Below are 25727 nucleotides of genomic sequence, written 5' to 3'. Positions count from 1 at the left end.
ATTCATGGTGTAAAAAAAGACTTAAGATACATATCAAATACTCATCATGTGTGAGCCTTGTTTGAATTGTATTTCAAATAAACTGTAAAAAAATATAATAGGGAAAAAATGAACACTGAGTATTTAATAATATCAAAACTGTCCTTATATTGTAAGTATAATAATGGTATTGAATTTTTGTTTGTAAATTATCTTAATAAAATACTGACAGATGAAATAACATGTCTGGGAGTTGCTCCAAAATAATCTGGTGGCAGGTAGTAAAAAATACAAAGGAAAAAAAGATTGGGAATGTATTGGTAATTACTTAATCTAGATGAAAGGTATAGTGATTCAATATGCTATGCTTTTTCTCCTTTGGCATATGTTTGAAATTTTTAATGGTAAGTTTTTAAAAGGCATAAGGAGTATTTACAAGCCCATACATTCTAGTCCTTAGACTTGCGTTGTGCCCCAGGAGAAATCCATCTTCTGAACACTGCTGAGCACATAGAGAAACTGACCCCAGTGTGTGTGTGTGTGAAGATTTTCAAAATAGCAAATCTCTCTTTTTTTCAATTTATTTTTATTTTCTTTATTGATTAATCTCTTCTACGCCCAAGTTTCTAACACATTTCACCTCACTCCTCATATTGCAATTCAATGGAATGCTTTTAGTGGGGATTAAAATTGCAGTGACTTCTCAGAGTGAACATTTAAGGATAAGGGAACTTAAACAGTTAACTTTGGGCCTGAAAATAAGCCACTAGAGTAATTGTTTCTTGTGTGTGCTGGCATATGGTGGCTTGCAGGAAAAAAAAATAGCCTTGGTGTTTGAATTATAAATTATCACTCATCTCTTTCTTGTTCTCCATGTTTTCTTTCTAGATATTTCCACACAATATACTTAGGTATTCGAAGCCGACAGAGTGGGGAGAATGACAGATGGAGGTTTTACTGGAAAATGGTGTATGAGTATGCAGATGTGAGTATGCTGCATTTGCTAGCCACCTTTCTGGAAAGTGCTCCACAGCTGGTCCTGCAGCTCTGCATTATCGTACAGACTCATAGCTTACAGGCCCTCCAAGGTAAGGGCTTGCAATTTGGTTTCTGAATTTGGGGAAAGACTGACTGGCTACTTTTGTCACATCCAAGGAACTGTTCTAATACGCTTTGTTGATACAGGCCATGGTGCTTCCCGTTATATGCCTGCTGTTTGGCACTGAATTTGTGAATGATGCATATTTTGTTCTTGGCCATCACTTGTCAGCTCTAATTTATAGAAAGACATTTGTTTTGGCCTTCAAGTTGCCCTCTGTGTAGGAAAAATGAATTTTATGATTTTGCACTTAGCCACTATGAAAATACAGTTAACTAAGGCTTTCTGGTTTGTATGCTAGAGTAATATTTCTTTTACAAGTTGAATAAGAGTCATAGCTCTTTCTCTCTCTCTAATATCATCTCTCTATACATATGAATATTAGGGTAATCTCTACAATTTTCTTTTGACTTTAAGAACCAGAGTTTAAAAGAAAATGGTAGGAATTAGTTTAGTATTTTAAAAAGGACACCTGGAAAAAAATGTCAATATTTAATGATATATTGTTTATACTAAGTTTTATCAAATGAATCTCATTATCAGATCAATATTTTCATGTTTTGCTGTGTTGTTTGATAATCTCCTCAGTAGTACTCTCCCATTTATGACAGATTTGCTCTGAGGTTTCTGAGGGCCTGCTGCTCAAATCTTTTCTAGAAACAGAAAGATTAGACAGACCAGTGGTAGACAGGTGGATAAATAAGTAGATGGGTGATGGATAGGTAGCCATTTTCTATAGGAAGAGTTTCCTGGCAATGTGATAATCCTGTAACTAAATAGATGTTATTAAACAGTTCACGCACTATGCTCGTTTTGTTTCCATTTCAGCAGAGCTTGCTGAGACTTCCTCTCTGCACACACATGTCTGGGCCATGCTCTAACTTGAGACTTGATCTGGTTGGTCTGGGGAATCTCTACAATAATAGCGTTATAAATGTTCATAGCAAGAAGCACATTAGCGTAGGCTGAGTGCTTTAAGTGGGGGAGTGGGAGAGGCATATTATAGGTAAAGGAAGATGGAGGGTGTGCTGTAGCCAGTGACCCATTTATTCATGAATTCCTGGTTCAAGCCTGGCTCCACGCTGAAGTAGCTTTGGTCTAGGATGTTTGAAGAAAACTCCAAAAAGATCCCTGGGGTGTGATTCTCAAATGTCAGAAATCAAATTGGAAGAAAGAGAAAGTGGAGTGTTTAAACAGAAATAGAAGAGAAAATGTGGGAGAAGGCAAGGCCTATCAATTAGTTGTGAGTGGCTATGTTAACAGTGAAAGCTGCACAAGGTGGATCTAGCTTTGGTTTTCTCATTTCTTGCTGTGAGATCTTGTGCAAGTCACTTAACCTCTCTGGGCCCCACTTCTCAAATGTAAAGGTCACAAGCTAAACTAGATGACCATTCTTTCTATCTTTGCATCAATAAATGCCCAACAAACTCATAGGGCCAGCCATGCATTAGAAAATGGTCTGTAAATGAGCATACAACTTGAAAGGCAACATCAAACAAAATCTGTGTCATGGAATCCAGCACTCATCTCCAGAACAACTTGGCCACTCCTTAGTATAGTTACACAGTGAAAACTCTCTGGAAAAGGAAAACCCAAGCACCAATGTGGAGGGTTGTTAACCACCTTCCTGTGGCCCAAGAGTACTGAGTGTCTCTGCTAATTGTCTAAATGATTTAGAAAATCATGAAGAAGTTTTTATCCTAAAGAGAGTGGCGATAGAGGAGGAAAGGCGAGAGAGGGTCTAAGGCAGAGGTTCTCAACCTGTGGGTCGCGACCCCTTTGGGAGTTGAATGACCCTTTCACAGGGGTCGCCTAAGACCATCGGAAAACACATATATAATTACATGTTGTTTTTGTGATTAATCACTATGCTTTAACTATGTTCAATTTGTAACAATGAAATTGGGGGTCACCACAACATGAGGAACTGTATTAAAGGGTCACAGCATTAGGAAAGTTGAGAACCACTGGTCTAAGGAAATGAGATCATCTTTCATTGTGAGAGTTTTATGTAAAATTTTATACAAAAAAAAAAATAGAAAAAAAGATGATCTTTAGTTTTTATCAGACTATTAACCCAAAACATAGGCATCAAAATGTATGTTGGTTAGAGTTGTGGCTCTTTCCTGACACCACATATTCCCAACTTACCTGCTAAACTTACATTTGCATCAGGTTTGCTACCGACTTTGGGAACCAGACCTCATCCTTGGCCAAGGCAAGCCTTGATGTCAAAACCAGAAAGTCGTAGGGAAATTATGTTCCATATCACTCCCGTGGTGGTCAGACAAGTTGATGCCAAGATCTCGAGGATCAATGCCAGTAATGAAGCACACGGTGAAGAACAAGCTCGCTAGGTTAATCTTACGGCTGCCATTCTTTAACAAGGAAGGTGGGCAGAAAGTTGTATTAAAAAACCAAAGAGTGGAAATGCCTGACAGTGAACAACAACAACACAACCTCCTGCAAATAACCTCAGGCAATACTATAGGAATCCTTTTCCATTTCGAAAAGAAATCTGTCTTCAGAAAGAGGTTCTAAATTCAATAATCCTCCTCTGATAGATGGCAAAGGAACGAGTTTATAAATTAAATTGATATGAATGATAAGAACAGAGCTATTCCCCTCCAGAAAAAGAAAAATTAATGTGATGGAACCTAGTCTAACTTATATTTTCATACATCTTTATGGTAAAAGATGCTTGAGATTTATACGGAAAAACACAGCTGTGTAGTGAATACCAATAATCAGTGGCATGACACCTGTGGAGAATCTGCAAATAGCTCTGAATTAAAATCTCTAAAATATTCTTATTTAGCAAATGGAGAGTGGTCCTAGGTCTGCAAGTCATTTTCTTATATGACTATGCCTAAAATTATTTTTTAGGATAGAAAGAAAATTGCTTTTTTAACCTGACTTTAGCCATCTACTACTCGCTGAAGAACACTCTTTGAAAACTAATAAGAAAATCAAACAAGAAATACGACATTTAAAAACTTTTCTTTAAAAATTATATTCTTCTTATGGAAGTTGATGTAGCTCTGCAATATACTGTTAGCTGTGAAAATCTTTTCTCCGCTCTCCTTACTTATTGAATAATTAAATCAGAGACAGCTCCTTGTGCTGCAGGCTGACAGGTTCCATGGAGAACTGTTCAAGTATAATTGTTTCTCAGTTTGTACTGTTCCAGGAAGGACAGATTGGTTCCTGTTCTGAGATCAGCAATCAGGGAAGAGTGGAACCTTGAATGTGAATGCAATTTTTTTCATGCCACACTGTCCCTTAGACATAACTGCTGCATTTTTCCTAGGAACATCCAACTCTGAGTATAAAGAACACTCAAGGAGGCCCAACAGTCCATGCACAGCTAAGACTGCACAGTAGATGTTACAGCACCTGGTATAGCATCTGTGATCAGAGAATTTCCAATTTATACTTTGCTATGGTTTTCTAATCCAATCCCATATCCCCACCAGAAGAGGAGGGGAGTGGTGAAAGCAAGGGAGGGAGGGAGAAAGCAAGGGAGGGAGGTAGACTGGCAACCACTCGCATCTGGTAACCATCTGATTTCTTTTGTGTTATCTAGATGGCTCCTCTACAAGGAAGGATTGTTTCTGCATGCAGAGGACACATCACCAGGAAGATGTGGTCCAAGACCTGTCATTTCTATTTTCAAACAACATCTCATCCCCATCTAGGACCTTTGATTTTATCTAAATGGTGAAAGCAAAGATAGGAAGATACGTGCCCACCTTCTATAGAGAGCAGGTACCCTACCTGGCCTTTGCACAGCCCTGAGAATCTGTAAAATGAGCAGACTGGACTAAAGAGCTTCTAAAGTCACTGTTAGTTTTGTGAGTGTATTCTCTGAACATTCAGTTTTGATTTTGTAGACCCAGCCTCCTATAGCTGACAGAGAAGATACTGACTCATTTACAAACAAGAGCCCACACAAGCATGTCAAACTCGCAGCCGGAGGGTTGCATGCTTAATTATTTAAACAAGGCATGCGGCCCACCGGCCGTGAGTTTGACATGCTTGGAGGCTTTCCCTAGCAATGTAGCAGCGCCATGCTCCATGTGGTCCATGAGCGTTCTCCATGTAGCAGCCTGGGGAATGCTGTGCAGGACCAGGGCATACCATGTAACCTTCACAAAGAGTGTGTGCAAACCACAGTCCGGGCTGCATTTAACAGTCACCTGACTCTGACAGACAGGTGTGCATGCCCATCATGCAGAAACAACCCTTCCTTGTAGCGGAGCCATCTAGATAACACAAAAGAAATCAGAGCGTTACCAGATGCGAGTGGTTGCCAGTCTACCACTTTTCCCTCATAGCTCTAGTTCATTTCCAATCTCCACCCTTTCTTACTCTCATTGGAAAATCTCATTCTGCACTCTAAATGTATTTCGCTGTCATGTGTAGAGTGAGTTATGAACAAATGCCTTCCCACAGGAAGACTTTGCAGAGCAGGAAAACACACTTACACCTACTTCTATTCTGATTTCTTCGTATTCTAAAAACTCTCGTATTGCCCCTTTTGCCAACAGTTTATTGTGAATAATGTGTAAGAGAGAGAAGAGAGGGCTGAAAGAAGTTTCTAACTATTCTTGCCTTGCATCCTGTGAGACTGCCGAGGAAGTCAGAGTTAAAGGGGCTGTCCCCATACATGTGGCAGACACTGTCACAGCTAACGAGAGTAACTAAGACCCCTGAAGTGAGAAAACCATCTCATTTGTCATATCCTGATGAGAACTTTCAAGACCTAAATCATTGGATTTAGTTATTCAACGTTGTAGTAAAGCAGATAGAGCCACACCCAGCTACCTTTACTTGTCTCAGGTTAGAGAAGAAACCCAGCTACCTTCAAGCCCAAGTCCTTCCACCTCTGCCGCCTCTCTGCACATGCCTGAGTCCACCTCTGGATTTCTGCTGGGGAGGAAAAGGGGACTGTCAGTCTATGAGTGGGACGGTGTCCCTTTAAATCTGCCTGCTTTGCAGTTGCTATTTTTATTAGTCAATTAGCACATTTATTGACTGTCTATTGTGTGCATGATGGTGTGTGAAGCTCTGCAAAATTTGCCCTAAAAAAGTTCACTTCTTATTAAAACTTTATTTGACACTCTAAACAACGTGACAAAACATATTTAGAAACACTTAATTTATCTTGGTGTGTTCCAAAATGAGCTGTTCCATTTTCTACATGGAATAGTCTAAATTGAGAGGAGCCCTGAGGGCATATCTAGCTCACCATCTTTCATGAAGGGGCCACACAGTCTTTGCTTAACAGCTCACTAAGGGGCAGTTCTGACTGAATCACAGACTCTGTTGGAAGGGACAGTAAAGGGCAGCTAGCCCATCACTCTACCTGACACATGAGTCTCTGATCAATTCCACCTTCACTACCCACATGCAACCGCAGGTCCACCATCTCACCGGGAAGGCAGCTCATGATAACACAGAGGGTAAAAGTTCTCCCCAAAATATTGTGTTTTTAACACTTCTACATATTTGGGATAATTTGAATATTAACTTTTTATTCTCTATTACACCTGCTTTTGAAGAGAAATAGAAAACACAAGTATGCAAAAAAAGAAAATAAAATCACCTTCCTGCCACCCAGAAATAATAAAAATCTTGCCACTGAAGAGTAATTAAGGATGACATGTATTTTATTGCTTACAGTTATAAAACTTCTTTCATGTTTTAATATATTATGTTAAAATAGAATTAAAATTTTTTTGACAGCACATCATGAGCATATGCCACAACAACATATATAATTCTACATCATTTCTAACCACTCCATAATATACCAACGTATGGATTATCCTTTTCCTTTCAACTAAGTCCCTGGTTTTGAAATCATAAGTTATCATCTATATTTTCTGTAATAAATAATATGATAAACACATTAAGAACTAAGTCTTTGCAAATATCCTTAATTATCTTTTCAAAGGTAAATACCTAAAAGTGTAATTACTAGATTCAGGGACAAGTCAGGTTTGAAGGCTTTTGATCCACAATGTCAAACTGCCCATTTAAAAATTCATTTCTTAAGAAACATCCTACAATGTCTCACATTTCTGGTCCAAATGCACAGGGGGTCAGTGAGGGCAATATATGTGACAAGGACTGAGGTTGGGGCAAATCTCTTGAGATTTGGGAAGGAACTCTTAATGGAACCTATTCAAATATGAAGGGCTTAATTCCAAGAAGTGTCCTAATTTCTTCCCTTGTAACTTCATTGTATCTGCCTTTACATAATTGATTAAATCTAGTCTATTAAGCAGCAGTATATCATTATTGATAAAACAAAATGTTAAGAACAGCTTCACCAGAGACTGTTGATTTGAGTCAAAATATAAGGAAAGCAGAAATAAATTCCTCAAAACTTAGGACAAAATTCTGACTAAAGAAAACCTGTAAGGAGCTAAACCACACACACACACACACACACACACACACACACACACACACACAGTGTGAAATAGCAGCCTCTCCATTGGACAGTTGTGATTTCTTTTGGCTTTGTAAATATGTTAAATTCCGCCCATATCTTTCAGTGCAAAGCCCTGTGGGGATGCAAGAAAGACAGCCTGTCCTCCCTCCCAGGTGCTGACAAATGTAGTAAAGGCACACAAACAAGGGTCATGCTGGTGATGATGCTAGCACTCAAAGGCTATTACACATGCCTTCCTGATAGCATGGAACCACCATACGTGGCACATAGTAGGAAGCCAATGAATAGTTGTTAAATGAAAGAAGAATGAATGCCTGCTATGTGACAAATCGCTATGCTAGTTGTGATTGATTTAAAAAAAAAATAACATAACTCTTGCTCTCAAAGAATTTAATCTAATGGGGGAAAAAAAGAAGACCAAAAATATTTATTATAACTCACTGTGCTATGTTCTAATGTTGGCCATGTTCCGGCCCTTTAGTGACACAGAATGATCTCTTATGGAAAATGATATAGAGAAAGTAGAAAAGCCATGCATTTTGAAAGAGATGGATGTCAGGGAATGTTGGAAAATCAGCAAAGTTTTCATGAAAAAGGTAGCCTAAGGACTGTGTCATCAATGAAGCCTAACATTTTGTCATGTACTGTAAGAAAAAGGAGCAACAGAAAACCAGCAAAAAGAGGCCATTGGTTTGGTCCACATCTAAGTCTGTTCAGAAGTCCTGTGATAATAGTGTCCTCAAAACAACGGGATAATTTGTGTTATTTATAGCACATAATAACATATATTCCTCATACTTGAAAGATCTCTCTAGTAGGGTAAATCCTTGCACATATGCTTTTTTAAAAAAGCACAATCTATTTTCCTGTATTTCTTACTTTCCAGCCTGTGTTTTGTATTATTCAATACGTGGGATTATCAATTAATAAATCAGTAAAATAGTAAACAACCAGTCTGCTTGATCAGTACGTTAATGAAGTTGAGTTTTAAAAACTCATCACTTTCAACAACTTTGTAAGGAGAGACTTACAAAACTGACATGGTGTATTGGCCATCTGGCTCTACCATATTGAAAAGTATTGGCAGAATAAACAATGAAGTGTAATGGGGTAATGATAATATTGATCTCTGCATTGCATATTCGATAGCCTCTGAGTCATGATAACACCCCAAGTTACACTTAGAAGAAGAACAACAACAAAAGATATGTGGGAAGAAAACTAGGGAAATTTTCATACAGATGAATATTAGATCAGAAATAAATATAGCAGTTAGGATCATAAAAAGAAGAACAGAGAGAAGCTTCATTTGCTTATGATTGATTCAAGTGCTTGAAATCAACTCTATATGGTAGATCAGCCCTCAGTACAGCTGTGAATAGTTTTGAATTTGAATCATTTTGAACGTAATATGAAAGAAGGGCCTATTTTTAGGTTCTACTTAATTATCTCCAATAATCAAGTACACATCTTGGTATTTTTCCACTCACTATTTCTTCTCTCTCCCTTGCTCTTCTTTCCTGTGAGATGTGAGTGAGCTCAAAGGCACGTTCAGACATAGGAACATGTGTTTGAGTGAACAGATAATGTTATTAATTGCACATGCATGGCTATGGAGGGGAGAGACCTGGTGAAAGGTTTTTATTAGCTAAAACACTAAGTTAAAATTTAAATTTTAAAAATCTAAAACACGTTTCCAATGATGTAAACAGGAAACAGATATTTTGGTACAACCCTGTTCGGAACAAAGCACACATAACGGACTGTGTGCAGTGAGGAGTGTCCCCAGACACTCACTGTTCCTTTATCTTTCTCATGGCTTCTTTCTTTGCCAACCTCCAAGCTCCTCATATTTGAGTAGTTTTTCAGCACTTTCACACCTTCAAGGAAATAAGCCACGTTTATTTTCCATTCACCTGACCTTTATCCCAAACTCAGAGCAAGTTACTTAGACTGAATATCAACATACTTTGACTATTATTTCTAAACACTAAGAATAACTACTGTGAATAGTAATCAAAATGCTCCCTGAGCAGGGACAAGGTGAGGTCAACTTAATAAAAAATTCAAAAATGGCTAACTGTGCTAGTTCCCCAACCAGCTTTTTTTCTAGGAAGCCACAGATAGTCACGTGATCAGGATTTTCTGACCCAATTCTGGTTGGGTGAGTAGATGAGCAAAGCTCCCACAACCACGTAGATAGTTTTCACTATGAAACTACAAAACCTGTTCTTTATAGATAAACTTTGCCATCCTAAAGGGTACCTTTTGTTCTAGAAATATATTTTGCATTTATTAGGCAGATTGGAGTTAGACTGAGTTTTAAAGCATTCCTTAGACACATAAGCTAATGTTTTCTTGATGACTCAGCAGGAATAAAGAACTGGGATCATTTCCTGTTGAATGATTCAGGAAAGCCTTTTTTTTTCCTAATAATTGCTCATGCATGGAGTGTGGATGTATGCAACAGATCTAGAGCCCTGCATACTGTGGGAGCCAGATGTCAGCAGGAGGGGGGGAAAGAGACTGATTCGATTGGTATGTAAACGTTCCTTGGAATAAAACCACATGGAGATTCATTCCTCAAACCTCACAATGAGCCGCTGATTGCTGAAGGACAGAGCCTGCTGAGCACACTGCCTGCCTAAGGTTTTGTCAGCATTTTCATTGTGAACCTAAATTTTCACAGCTTTCCAACAGCTGTAGAAAAAGTCTGCGAGACTAAGAAGACTCCAGAACTCCAAAACTTTCTAAACATCCACAGTATTATCCATTCAAACACTTGGACAATTTCATAGGGTCTGAAGTTCTCAGGGTAGGATTGAAATGTAGGAGTTTGCCATGTGTAGGCTTCTATGAAGGCAGGTACGTATGTGCTTCCATATTTTTGTTAGCTGAAACACGAAGTTAAAATTCAAATTTAAAATATCTCAAACACATTCCCAATTATGTAAGAAGGAAATAAAATATTTTTAACATAGGCTTTTGAACTAAATGACAGAAAATAAATGCACAGATTTTAAAAACCAAAATAAAAAAGTGAAGCAGCTACCAAAATTATTTAAAGTACATTTCATGTTGAAATGTATTACGGACACAGAAGGAGATATTTATTTCAAATTCAACGATGCTAGGAAATTTTGTGGAAGAAGTATTGGACCTTAAAGAATGAGTGAAATGAGTTTGGATGTAGAAATGCTTGGGAGGCAGACCTGCAGGGCCCTGAGGAGGAGTCAGAGCATCGGGCACCTCTGTAGTAATGTTATCGGTGGAAGTGGGGTAGCCCTTTCTCCCACTGAGTCCTGGGGCTGGTGTCCTTACGATAACTTGAGAAAAAGAAGAATTTTTTTGAGACTCAGGAGGATGAGTGATTTTTATTTGCATGGAATTACATCTCTGCATGTTGACTCAACTTGAATCCACTGCCCCCAATTCATTTACTTGCCATATTCTACTCTCCATATATGTCTTTAAGTACATTTTATTGTGAATATACATAGTGTCTATGTGGAGTTCCAAGAAGAAGAATAAAATACTCTTCAACTTAAGAAATTGAACATTACCAGTGTTTATGAAGTCCCTCCCTCCCTCCACCTCATCCCCATGGGCAAACACTTTCCTGAATTTTAGGTTAAGCATTCCCTTGCTTTTCTTCATAGCGGGTTACCTCTCCTGATTTGCAATATTTCTTGTAATATGAGAGCCAAATGCACAAGTGTTCCCTGAAGCACAATGGATATTTTATAGCTCTAATATAAGGTCAGAATTTGAAAGCCATAAAAACAGCCAATTAGGCTTCCAGATCAATCTTGCACTTGCACCCATTAGTCCCTTTGACTTGAGATGACACCATTGGTTCTGACCATTAAGAACTCATGCATTTCCACATCTTTTGATGATGTAAATTCATAAGAATAATGAGCTCTCTTTGGGGATTCTGTTTCTCTAACCTCATTGCACTATTTCGTATTCTACTTATTTTATTGTGCTATTGTTTCAAAACCAGGTAACAACAACAAAATCAGACTTTTCCTCTCTCCAAGCATTAAAACTGTTTACTGGGGACAAACAAGACAGTTGTAATTTCTATTCCCTGATGAAGACAATATCTGATTGGTACCATGGCAACATGTTGCTTTGAGCATCGAGTAGGTACTACTCACACACAATCTCACTCACAAATTTTCTTTATAAGTGTTAGGAGAGGTGTGATCTTCTCTTAGAACTCACTAAATTAAAAAAGGCTGAAGAAAATCTAATTAGTGTTTCCACAAATGCCTTTCTGGGGTCTGATAATATCAGGTTACTGTTTCATATTTTTTTCCTGTCGCCACCTGGTGCAGGTGCAGCACATAGATGTCCCAGCAAGCACCAAGGAAGTGGAAAATTATGGCAACACCAGGGCATACAGGCACGATAAACTCATTGGTTCTGGAGTTTATCTTTGACTTGTGATATTTCAGGCTGTTGAGTTTTACCCATCCCTTCCTTTTCACCTTCCTTCTTTCTTTTCTTTCTCGAGGGAAGAAACAGTGATGTATTTCTAACAAATTCCATGAGTTTATTTGGTTGTGGACTCTTGGTGGAAGGCGAGGCATGTGTGGAGGCAGAGAGTATATGAGAACTCTTCATACCTTCCAGTCATTTGTGCTGTTAAATTAAAATTGCTTTAAATAATAAAGCCTACTAGTATTTGTAAAAACGGAGAAGAGATGGCCACCAATTTTAGAAACCCTATACTTTCCTAAGACGGTATAAAATATCTCAGCACTTCTGATATGAATACTAATGAGTTTGTGAGAAAAAGATTACTTTTGATGTCTAATGGGATGAAGATAATTTGCTTAAAAATTTTACAAAAATGCTTAACTTTTTTTTCTCATAAATGCATACTTTCAAAAAATATTAAGGCTGAAGGTACTTTGCACTAAAAATATAGGTCAGTGAGCCGAGCAGAGTCTAAGTGTCATTAGCTGGAAGATTTCTGAGGTTTAAAAATCCTCTGGGACAACAGTGAGTTTACTAGTAAGAGACAAGAGCCCAACAAATGCAGTGAGCATTGGCTCTGGAGGGCTTGCGTAACCTGAGGCCAGACGAAGGACTCTTGGGAGGCCAAGTTAATATTTAACTTCAAGGTTAAGTAAAATGAGTTCAAATTGGTGGACTGCTGAGCATCCTCCAGCCAGACAGGAGGTTTTGGCTCTTTGTCAACTTCTTTATCCTAAATGACAAAGAAAGGGAATTATTATGTGTCTAATGCTGAGGTTTGATATTTTAGTAGAACTCAAAGAATGACTGTATTTAACTCTATTCCAACAGGAACATGCAGTAATGAATGGAAGTAGTCATTGACCTGGAACAAGATCACTTTGAACATGACACTTACATAAATTGGCAGCATTTATTTTCAGATCACCACTTTTTAAAAGTGGTTGTGAATATATCTTAAAGAATAAAATGCTAGCTTCTAGATTTTGAAAAGCACAATAAAATATGATACTGAGTTACTGAGGGGTGATATATTTTGGCTGATATGGCTGAGGTGGTTTGCTTTAGAGTTTATAACAATAAAGGTAATCAGGTGATGCTTAATGTTGCCAAGAGTACTGCAGCGAAGCCTTTGGAAGAAGAAAGAGAGGGCATTTGGAAGGTCAGAACTCCACTTCTAAAAATTTCAGTTAGGTATTGAGTCCATTGACACTTATAGCATCCCAACGGTAGAAAAATTAGTCTATAAAAAATTGTTTTGTTATAGAAGGTTGCCCAACTAATACCAACTGCCAGCTTACACTGAGTGGCCAGATTATTATGACCACGCCATCAGTACTTCATTGACACTTCCAAAAATACTGAATATTGAAAACTTCCTAAACAAATACTCTCAAGGCTTTATTATTATTATTATTATTTGCACAACTAATTCACTTCATTGTACTGATGGGGTGGTCATAATAATCTGGTTGGTCATAATAATCTGGCCACTCAGTGTATATTCTACAAGGAAATTCCATTTATAAACACTATACTTTTTTAACATCTTTTTCTATTTCTCAGTATTTTATTTTAATTTTTTCCCAGGTACAATAGTGAGTTCTTTTCTGGTTCCTCAAAGCTTACTCGGTATTTTAAGTACATGATCTCATTGATTCCCCAAATATTCCAGTGGATAGGCTGAATGGTGGTGGAAGTCAGATAAGTACATGTATACACCACAGGGCAAATGCTGAAGCCTAAACAGACTGCAAGCAATTGCATTCACCCAGCCTTTGATCTACCTAATCTGACCAGAAGAGGATTTTTTTACATATCTCAAGTCTCTGGCACATTTTCTGATCCTCAGTACACACAGCAGAGAGCTACAGGGCCTGCTTATGGGCCTGAAGAGGGACACGAAGGAGAGTAAATCAGTTAATCAAGTGTAAAGGGAAATACGGAGACACTCAGGTTAGGCATTTTAAGGATTTGAAAGAGCAGAAAGTTTTGGTTTGATTTTTTTTTTTTTTTTTTAGGTAATTGGTGCTATAACTTGGAATTTGCTAAGATAATATGTGTTAAATAGTTAACGTTTTTGAAATGATTTTCATTTTCCTAATAATTAGAACAATGATCTAATCGTTGCCCTATTAATTTCATTTAACCCTCCCAGTGGCCTTTAAAGTTCTAGTGTTATCCCAATTTTATCTGAGAAGATTGGGTAGGCACTTTATTATTCCAATGTCAATTTAAAAAGGAGACATATGTACTACTATTTGTAATACTTTAAACAATAAAATTAAATTAAAAAAATAAATAAAAAGGAAACAGAGGTGCCGGAAAATAATGTCTAAGATACTAGGAAGAAGGAGGGACAGGATCAGGATTCAAATTTAGTCAGTCTGGTTGCAGAGACAGCACATGTGCCCGCTCCACTATACTTCACACTATATTTCCCCATAAAATGTGTCACATTCTGTCTTATATTATCACATACAATCACTGATGGGAGGAGTCAAGTGAGACTTCTGAGTCCTAATCCACAAGTTTCTGCTGCAAATCATCTTTGTGTTATTTTGAACATGCAGAATGTGACTAGAAAGTGTAATATTGGGAGGGAGAACTTTTGAAGAGGAGGAAACAGCCCATATCAAAGCACAAGGCATGAGGCGTGTTTCAGGAATAACAAATTGTGCTACGTGCCTGGAGGTGTCCAGTGGAGTTGAGGATAGGAAGTCTTGAGCTAAGTTTGGAAAAGCAAGTAGGAGTCAGATCTTCCCTCGGGCAGAAAAGGCATGCGCACAAAAGTTTAAGGAAAATACTTTTCTGGAGGATAGGTGAGTGTGCATTGGGAAAACTGTGCAAGATATCAAGTTTGTTATTTATTTTACATTAGTTTATTGTCTGTGTCTAACTTCTCAGATCCTGATTAGAGTGAGAAAGAATGGCTGCAGGGTCAGAACACAAAAGTTGTAGAAATAGTAGCCTTGCAACTCCCATTTGACTGATAAAATACTTCTACCGAGGGAGCAGATAAAAGCCAAAAAGTAGGATGAGAAATGGCAATTGCAGATGAGGCTCTGTGCTTTTTGCTTTGTTTGCTTTTAACTGAATCATTGGGTAGAATGACTAAAAGAATTAGGGTTATTCTAACTGGAGGGGAAAAAATCCCTAAAACTCCTGAGGCAGCAAAATACTGTGGAAACATTTACCTACAAACTAGTAAACAGAGAATTAGGCATAATGACAGTAAATATAGGCTGTTGAGAAAACCAATCAAAGCCAGTAGCAGAGAGTGACTGAGCAATGCCTGTGAAACCATCTATCAGCCCACACAAAGTATGTTTATAAGGTAGTAAGTCTGAGTCAGTAGAAAATGCACCTAATGTACAAATTTCAAATAATTTACATCACCTCCAAAACAGATTTCATGGCTTAGTCATAGTTCAAATACACCAGGGACTTCTTTTTGAGAATTACTATCATCACTGGTGACCTCATTACAATTTGAATGTCCTCAATACAACAATTTTTTTGAATGTCCTTAATACAACAATTTTTTAATTTGACAGAAAATATGATTTTTGGAAAATGTAAAAATATTACAGAGTTATGTCTAGTAAAGAAGAATGCTCTAAATTTATAATGCAATGTGGGGTCAACCAGAAATTGTGATTATAAAGAAAAAGATAGGTGTCATTGACTGAAACTCCTTCTATTAGAAGTTCTGCCTACTGTTTGGCCAAGTCTTTCTGCATTTCCCATAATATTCTACTTGAATGATAGAAAATATTTCAATACTCTAAGCTTAGATACTCTAGGCCCATGTGATTTTCATTTACTATTTACTAGCTCTGAACCCTGACCCTTTCCATTTCAATCTGGCAAAATCCATTAAGAGTTTGTTCAGATATTTCCTTCTCACTGTAAAGCTTTCTCTGACCCTCAGTAGAACATGAAACACATATCCACTGGTGTGTACCTTTCTTTTCCCTTCCTCTCTAAGCTGTATGCTTCTTGAAGTCAAGAATCATGTTTCATTTGTATTTGTACCTGGAGTTTCCAGAGAGTACATGATAAGTACACAAGAAATATTTGCTGAATAAGTGAATAAAATAAGCCAACTCCAGAAAATGTTAAGCACCAACTCCAGAAAATGTTAAGCAAAGTTGCATCACAGAAGAGAGGAGATAGAACAACCTCCTTAGAAAATTGTTTGAAAAATCAGTGTCTATCTTTGATGTATACCTTGGCATATTTGTTAAAAAGAAATGGTCCATTTTTAGTTTGACCACTTAGAAAGTACACAACCTTACTACTGTACATAGTGTGCCTATCCCATTAGAAAGAACCAAGAGGAGAAGCGTTTCATTGTACTAACAAAAAGAATCCAGCCCTAACTGGTTTGGCTCAGTGGATAGAGTGTCAGCCTGCGGGCTCAAGGGTCCCAGGTTCGATTCCAGTCAAGGGCACGTACCTTGGTTGCAGGCACATCCCCAGTAGGAAGTGTGCAAGAGGCAGCTGATCGATGTTTCTCTCTCATCAATGTTTCTAACTCTCTATCCCTCTCCCTTCCTCTCTGTAAAAAAATCAATAAAATATATATTTTTCAAAAATCCAAAAAGAACTATGAATGTGATAGAAACAAAGATATAATTATGCCTTCATATTCTGTGTGCTGCCTTTGTTTTCCTCTATCGGTTGCTTAGATATTGCGTATGTGCAGTATTTTAAAATTATTTTAAACCACTTTATCTAAAAAATATTTTTAAAAATATTTTTATTGATTTTTACAGAGAGAGGAAGGGAGAGGGAGAGAGAAAGGGAAACATCGATGTGAGAGCAGAACATCGATCAGCTGCCTCCTGCAGGTCCCCTAACGTGGATCAAGCTCACAATTGGGGCATGTGCCCTCACCAGGAATAGAATCAGCAACCTTTTGTGGCATGCAGATGTCCAACCAACTGAGCCACACCAGCCAGGGCTATCCAAAGCATATTTAAAGAGATTCTGAAATCAGAGCAACTACTATCTGAAGTAGAATACACCCATGCCTAATGAAATGTCAAGACATCAAAATGCTTATCCATTTTATAGGACTACAGAAGAACAAATAATCACCAACTTAAGCACTGAGGATGCCAAATTTAGTAAGGTTCAAATCCATAGAGACCACTTCCTGGGATTAGGGTATGTACTGCATCACTGTGTTTCAAGTTCATTGGGCCTCCTCTGAGCCGGCCCCAGAGAGCCCACTCCATGCATGACCTTCACACATGATGCAGGAACGCCTGACAGTACCCCCGAAGGGAGTTATGGCCCTGATTTTTCTCGTGGCTTGTTGTCTCCAGTAGCCAATTAGCACACCTCACAAAAGAACTGATTAAAGCGTTTTTGTAAAAATCCCATCTAATGGTCTGTATATAGCTGAACAAAAAGGCATTCATTTAAATAATGGCCAGGCAGATTGACATCTTTGCAATATGTGTGCCCACTTTTTAAATTGTGATCAATAAAAAGTTTTCTGTACTGATGAAGTCCCACCCATTAGTGCCAAAATGGAAGTCAAGTTGATTCCATTTATGCTGCCCCTATGGCAGTTTGGCTTTAATATATCATGGGATGTAGAAGCAAAGATGAGATAAGTATGGAACTAATAATAATTCTTTTTAAAATAACCTCTGGAACCCTATATTTCACAATGAGAAGTGAAAGTACAAACCAGTGGAATTAATGTACCTTATTATAAATCAACAGGGCTTGCTCTTCTAACATTTACTTTATTTTTTTAAAACAATTTTTCAATTCTTTTCTAAGGAAATAACTTAAACTTTATTATAACATGTATTATATTTCTAGTCCCTCCCTCCTAAAAAAATCCAGATTTAACACACACCATTTAGTAAATATCTTATTAACAACATAATACGTCGCATGAAATATCATATGAAGTTACAGCAACTTGAAATCTTGGTCTTAATTTGCCAGTGCTTTTGCTGGACTCTCTCTGTCTCTTTCCCTCATCTTCACTTAGACTTCTACCTGGTCTGTCTCTGTTGGTATCACACCTGGTCTTTAGACTCCACTAATTACTCACTGATTGCTCTATCATTTCTGATAATACTCAGTGGCATAAATTGTCCATGGTCTGACCTAATTAAAATTGTACCCCTTTGAAGGGACAGGACGTTGTCAATCCTGAGGCTGCTCTGACCCCAGGGAGGCTTTTCTCTGCTGTTTCTTTCCTTGGTTCTCTCTGTTCAACTTCTAGATGATCTATCATTTCACTCTTCCTATAAAGTGTCATAGATCACCTTCTTAATTTCTCACGATTTAGATCTCCATGGTTTTTGGCAATGCCCTTAAGCATGAACTTCTGCATACTCTGTTTCAAATAAAATCGGTCCCTTTTAGGCAAATACACTGGAGTACTCATTCTGTTCTTAAGTTCTACCTCTCCCCTATTCATCTAAAAATAAAAGACCAAATGAGAGGCAACAAGCATTTATTTGAGATAAAAAAGAATTGCAATTTGGGGAGCACAGATTCAGGCAGAAACCCAAATAGTGTCCTAATTACAGGGTGAAGTCAAGGGGTTTTTATGAGAATAGAAAGAGAATAATTACATGAATAGAAGAAAGACATTTCTACTGGTACTGACAAGCTGTATTACTTTTTTGCTGTAGATGACTGGTTACTGATTCTATGAAAGACTGTCCATAATCAATAGTAATTGGGGTGAGGATGTCTGCTTTTCCTGTTGACTTTACAATTGTTTACAAGACAATGTTGCTAGGGCCCGGTCTAAAGGTTATTTTGCCCAGATCAAGAGCAAGACGTGTAAGGCAGTTCCCGAGTAATGGCTATTCTTGCTCCATTTTAAAATGGCTCCACTTATGTCACCTTTTCCTACCCCCTAAGCATAGTCTCTATGCCACTGAACCAAGCTGGGACTACAGTCAGCAACCCACTTTTCTCAGAACAAAACCCCTGCTCTAATATTGGAGTTTTGGCTAGATATAGTAGACCCCAGTCTTCTCAGCTGGCCCCTCCCAGCATAGAACATCTGTCCTGTGGGGCAGGGAGATCAGGGCCCAGTATTTTCAGCCAGCCACATCCTTGCAAGTGGGGGGTCAGTGGGGAAGAAAGCCCCATCTTTATGGCTGTACCCAGCTGGAAGAGAGCTTCTGGAACACGGAGCTGGAAGCTGGGGTGATGCCAACAGCCTACCCCTCCTCGGGTGAGACTGTAGCTCTACTGAGAGATAGGACAGGGAGCCACAGCTTCTCGGCCACACCCACCCAGAATAGAGCTTCTGTCACACTGAGCTGGGGGAAGGGAGGAGTGAATGTGAGCACATTCTGGCTCAAATATAATAGTGTCTTGCCGTTTTCACAGAGATTTAGTAGATTTTCTTGAATAGATGCTTCCTCATTTGATGTAGTCCCTTAGGACAATTTTTGGAGACTTTAAGTCTTTTTTTAAAATAACTATTAGCATTTAAAAAGCTGTTTCACTGGAGGGAGGGTGTGCTGAGCTCCTACCACTGTCATTAGGAGTCAATCTCTCCTTACTTTTAAAAATTCTCACAATGATGCAATCTGTTTACCTTGTTTGCATTGTAGGGTCAGAAGATTGTCATTTAATATTAACCCTTATGTTGCTTTACAAATTTTAATATATGTGTTCAGGCATCTTAGTAAGATAATCTGCTTAAGGCCAGTTACATAGCTCTCATTCTTACTGGAACTTTCTCAAAAGCCTTCTTCTGGGGGGGGGGGGGCAATTTTTTACTCTTAAATTTTCCATATTTGATAGGCTTCCTCGGCTACATCCTCCTCATAAGACAATGGAACATAATGGGTTTTATTAATCCCACGTTAAGACCTTTCAGCCTTGGATTGCACTCAGGCATTTCATAGCAATTACTTGATTTCCATTCATAATCTCACCACAAAGTTCTCTCTTATGAGTTGAATTGTGACACCCAAAAATTCATATGTTGAAGTCCAAACCCCCAATACCTCAGAACATGACCTTCTTTAAAAATAGGATCTTTGCAGATGCAGTTAGTTAAGATGAGGTCACTAGATAGGTCCTAATCCAATTATTACTGGTCTACTTTTAAAAAGCAGCAACTTGGAAACAGACACACACATACACACAAAGTGAACGCCTGGTAAAGATTGGAGTTTTGGAGCCACAAGCCACGGAACTAGCAGAAGGTGGGAGAGAGGCCTGGAATAGGTCCTTCAGAGGGAGCATGGCACTGCTGACACCTTAGTCTCTAAATTCTACTCTCCAGAACTGTGAGATAATAAATTTTTGTGGTTTAAGCTGCTTAGTTTGGGGTGCTTTGTTATGTAGCTCTAGCAGACTAATACAATCTTCATACTGATGAAAATGATTTCTTGCTAGCTGATGTGTCACTCCAAGTCATTGTAACTTACTCAGAGTTTAAATAATGTTCAGAACATCCAAGATTACTATAAACCTAGAGGCCCGGTGCACAGATTCGTGCACCGGTGGGGTCCCTCGGCCTGGCCTGCGGGGATCGGGCTGAAACTGCCTCTCCAATATCCCCCGAGGGGTCCTGGATTGCAAGAGGGTGGTTCTCCGGTGACACACCCTGGAATCAGGCTCCCTCCTTTCTGGTTCCAGGTGCATCACCTGAGAACCTCAGCTGCCAAGTCACCGAAGCTCGGCAACTCCTGCATTGAGCATCTGTTCCCCTGGTGGTCAGTGTGTGTCATAGCTACCAGTCAGAGAGTCTGCCCCCTGGTGGTCACTGCGCGTCATAGCTACTGGTCAGATGGTTGAACGGTTGGATGGCCGCTTAGACTATATATATTCCCTTTAAAATAAAGTGTGTGTATATATATATATAATCCCTTTAAAATAAAGAGCAATTTAAGAGGAAAACTACATAGGGATTAATGGATACTGTTTGTCTCATGGAAGCCATCAAAAATATATTGAAAGAAGTGCATTTTAATATAAAATTTCAAGGGAAAATGGAATAAATCACCTGGCAAATAGTAAAGAAGGAGCACAAATATACCATACATGTGAGAGGAAAAAGTCAGTGCTATATTTTATCTCCTATAGAATCTACTCCAGAGTTCCACAATCCTTGGCTCATTTAACAAATATTTATTTACTGAGTGCCTCTAGTTTGCCAGGCTCTTCTAGTCCTGGTACTTATTAAATATCTGCTGAAATAAAGTGAAGTTGTAAACCTATCTTTAAATCCCTGGAAAACCACCCCCATCTCTGCTTAGTTACTTGTATTTTCTGTTACTTGGAAACACTTCTATGTCCTCAGGTTCCCAGTGCCTGCTAGAACCCATACATCTGATACTTCTTCTTGTTTCTGTCTGACCCAAGGCTCACAGTCAAAAGTCCCTGCCAAGGGCTGGTTTCTATGTCCTAATTGTTTTGTGTAAGCTATACAGGGACCTCTGAGAAGCCCTTGATTCCAGGGAAAAATGCTAAGGGAAAGAACCAATTTTTGACAAATGGAAACTGGTCTCCAGTTATCTCTGTTTCCAGTAAGGTTGCCCATAGGTCACGAGATAAATTTAACAACTCATTTGTGAGCATGTAGAGGCTTCAGGCTGAGGTATATTTAAAAACAAAAAGAAAATCTACTTCTTTCCTTAGTTACCTTCGTGGCCTTAAGCTTCTAGTGATGTTTTTGTAAGTCACGCACACATACCCAAAAAAGAGGAAGTTAGGTTATTGGCACTATTTGTCAATTTTAACCTAAGTTTATGGTTAGCAATATAAAACCTTAATAATAAATATAAGTTGAATGTCAAAAAGAAATTCGTCTTTGTCCTGTGTCATTTGCTGTTACGTTCGAGAATTCACAAAGCCCTCCATTTTTGTCCCATCTACATACACTATACTTTACACCAACTTTTCCTTAACATGGAGGAGATCCTGATGTTATCAACACCTATAGCATTGAATCTTTGGAACTTTCTCCTTACATTAGAAGCCATGTTTGAATCAGTTTAATTTGTGCTGTTTGTCTCATGGAATCCATCCGAAAATGTATTGGAAGAAGTACATTTTAATATAAAATTTCAAAGGAAAATGGAATAAATCAACAGGCAAGTAGTAAAGAAGGAACACAAATACACAATACATGGGGTGGAAATCAATGCTAGATTTTATCTTCTGTGATAATTTGCAAAATGGTATTTTGCTTTCTCCTTCTATATTCTCCATTTGCCAACTTCTGACCCTAAACCATCTGGAGCTGGTTGCTTCCCCAGGGCCATGGCAGTGACCATGACAATAGGTTGGCTCCTTTGTCATTGCCTGTTGCACTGAGAGGTTTAATTATCTGAGGTAGCCCCCCAGTATATTATAGGGGAAAAAGTTGTAAGTCATTTCCATCTTTTTCTTTCCCTGTTACCAAATTTTTAAATCTAAAAATAAATTTGACTTCTCAAATTGGCAGGTTACTTGGTGAGTTTGATTAAGTGCTTTACTCTAAAAATAACCATAAGTTTGACAACATTCTCTGTCGGCATATAAAACACGCAAAAGTGGTTCATCTCCCTGACTGTAAGAGCAACTGTGCTGAGATGCCACTACTTTCTTATAACATTGACAAAACCAAATGTGTGACAGTTTTATGTGTTGGGGCAGCTGTAGAGACAGGAGCCCTCAGGCAGTTGATGACAATGATACAACTCTGCAGACCGTGGCTGAACAATATCTAACAAAGTTTACCCTTGCATTTGTCTTTGACCCAGCAACCGCACTTCATAGAATCTATCAAGAAGTTATGGCTCCAAAATATGGAATATTTAACAGGATTATTCATTACAACATAAATCATAATAACAAAAATTAGAATCAGTCCCAAATGTCCATCAATAAGACGCTGGTTGAATAGATTAGGATATAGCAACACAATGCAGCATAATTTAGCTTTAAACAGAAAAGAGAAAGAAATATATGTTCTACTTGAAGCAATATTCAAGATAGACTGTTCAAAACTAAATTTTTAAAGAAGTATTCATAGTAGCCCTTTATGTAAGGAAAAATCTCTCTCTGTCTCTCATTTTTGCAAAAGGAAATAGTAGAAGGGAAAACCAAAATTAATGAAAATAGGAATGAATAGAATGGGAGGGACAGGAATGAAAGGATACGTCTCTAAATATACTTGGTAAAATACAGTGTATAATGAGTTTACAGTTATGAGTATCTAAAAACAGTTTATTCTTATATTATTATTTATTTATTACTATATCATTTTCCACACAAACAACTTTAAACCTACTTTTGCCTCACCCTATACAGTTGATTTTGGAAGTAACATAAAAATACCAAAAAATAAAAATAAGTATATGAATAAACCTACCTGTAGGCAAAGTTAATACCATAAACTACAAAGAAAAAACTTACTTTAAATGTCCTTAAAACAGTATTTTGGCTAAGCTAACTTAGTGATCATATTCTAAAGAAAAATAGAGTTGCAAAGAAATCTGAGCCTTAAGCAGTCAAACTTATTGTGTAGTATTACTGCTAATCATTTGAAACTATCCTATAAAGGGTGTGCAATGATGAAAAAAGTAATTACATTAATGGTGTTAGGAACCATGATTATTGGTGTGAAAGAAAAAGTTTATAAGTATAAAATGAAAGAAGATAAGTAAAAGTTGTTATTTCTAGTTTATATTTAACACAACAGTATGAGCTCACGATTTTTTTCAAAAATATATATTTCACACATATGTCCACTAAAAAGGAATAGAAGAAATGAAAAATTGCAGTCACTACACAAAGCCCTGACTGTCAAGTCTAAATATCATTGGCTACTGAAAGGGAATGCTTTGGAGGAAAGGCTGATGCCCCGCCCAGGGGAGGAAATAGACAATATGAACCTGGAATATCTTATTGCCCCAGAAAGCAAAAATGCTACCAAAGAGTTATAGGTCAGATTAAAAGGAAACCTAAGACAACATGAATGGACTTTCATTGCCACAGATGGAACAATTGTAATTAAAGTAATGACTGCAATTGATTGAAATGAATTAATCTATTTTAAAACTATGTTTGAATTGTTATTCACATATTTTTAAAGCCCAAAAGGGGGGAAAGATTATTAAACACTTTGGAAATAACTTAGATTCCAACATTTTACTCCAAAGTTGCCAATTAAAAATACTCTCATTAACAGATAAAGTCATGTGGTAAAAGTTTGATAGAAAGCTTCATAATGTAGCATCACAGAATGGGTCAAGATATTGTATATCTCCTAAAATGAAGCATTATGAAGGACATAACTCCACTTCCTCTCCCGAAAAGAACAAAAATGTAATCAAGTTACGTAACACCATAATGAATCAAGCAGGAAATTCTAAAACCTGGGATTTCTAAAGCATAACTGGTCTTGTTTTTCTTCTGAAGTAAGGCTGGAGTGACAAATGCATGGAATATACTTCTTAAAGAAAAATGAAAAGAAAGGAAGGCAGACTAGCAGATGAAATTATGTGATGAACATACGCAGGCTCATATTAATCTTTCCACTTTTGTTTGAGACTTTTCTTGATAACAAATTCAGAAAATGTTTTATTTTCTGATACATGGAAGCCTTGGAGCCAATGGCTTGCTCTGCCCTCCACAGTCATCAACCCCATTGTAGATGTCACTGTCCCTGGCAAGGAAGTCATGGCTGGACATCAGCAAGCTGCCCACTAGTTTCAAATAGATATTCAAAGCATTCCTTTTAAAGAGATTGGTAATAATCAACATTCTTTTCAAAGAAATTCTATCTTAAAACCATAAACTAGAGATGCCTCCTTTTTCCAGGTAAATAAATGAGAACTAGGTTTTTCTCAAATCTTGAGATTGTACCTGTGAATCTGCCTGAGTAATTCCCTAGTCATCACCTTGACCTTCTTCTGTCTTGTGTGTAGAACAATGCATTTCTGGCCCAGTGAGGATTTAAAAAGATAGCAGACTATCTCAGTCCGCTGGGACTTCTAGAACAAAATACAGCACACCTCCTTTTGTTGCGCTTCACAGACACTGTTTTTTTTTCACAAGTTGCAGGTATGTGGTCACCTTGTGTGGAGAAAGTCTGTCAGTGCCATTTTCCAACAGCATTTGCTCACTTCGTGTCCCTGTGTCACATTTTGACATTTTTCTCAATATTTCAAACATTTTACTCATATTTGTTATGGTGAACTGTGGTCAGTTATCTTTGATGTTACTGTTGTAATATTTTGGAGGCACCATAAACCATGCCCATACATGATAGTGAATTTAATGAATAAATATTGTATGTGTTCTGACTACCAGCCATTCCCATGACTCTCCCCCTCTCCTTGGGCTTCCCTGTTTCCTGAGACACAACAATATAGACATTAGGCCAATTCTACCATAACCTCTAAATATTCAATTAAAAGTAAGAGTCATACTCAGCCATAGTGGCTCAGTGGTAAAGCATCAAACTATGAACCGGGAGGTCGCAGTTCGATTCCCATTCAGGGCACATGCCCGGGTTACGATGCAGGCTCTCTCTCCAGTGGGGGGCTTACAGGAGGCAGCCGATTGATGATTCTCTCTCATCATTGATGTTTATATCTTTCTATCCCTCTCCCTTCCTCTCTGAAATCAATACAAATACACACACACACACACACACACACACACACACATTAAAGGAAGTCACATGGCTCTCACTTTAAA

General features: G+C 38.0%; 1 protein-coding gene across 1 annotated transcript in view; it reads left to right on the top strand.

The window, feature by feature from the left end:
* The window catches only part of XKR4 (XK related 4), a 289149-nt gene that overhangs the window by 179671 nt on the left and 83751 nt on the right, over nucleotides 1-25727 (top strand). Inside the window, 1 exon segment of the mRNA XM_070391865.1 lies at nucleotides 868-1067. Coding sequence (XP_070247966.1) covers nucleotides 868-1067 — 200 coding nt within the window.

Source organism: Myotis yumanensis, unplaced genomic scaffold (genome assembly GCF_028538775.1).
Source record: "Myotis yumanensis isolate MYYU_CA2020_CCGP unplaced genomic scaffold, mMyoYum1.0.hap1 SCAF_15, whole genome shotgun sequence".
Taxonomy (NCBI): Eukaryota; Metazoa; Chordata; class Mammalia; order Chiroptera; family Vespertilionidae; genus Myotis; species Myotis yumanensis.
This window is presented reverse-complemented; position numbering and strand designations above follow the sequence as displayed.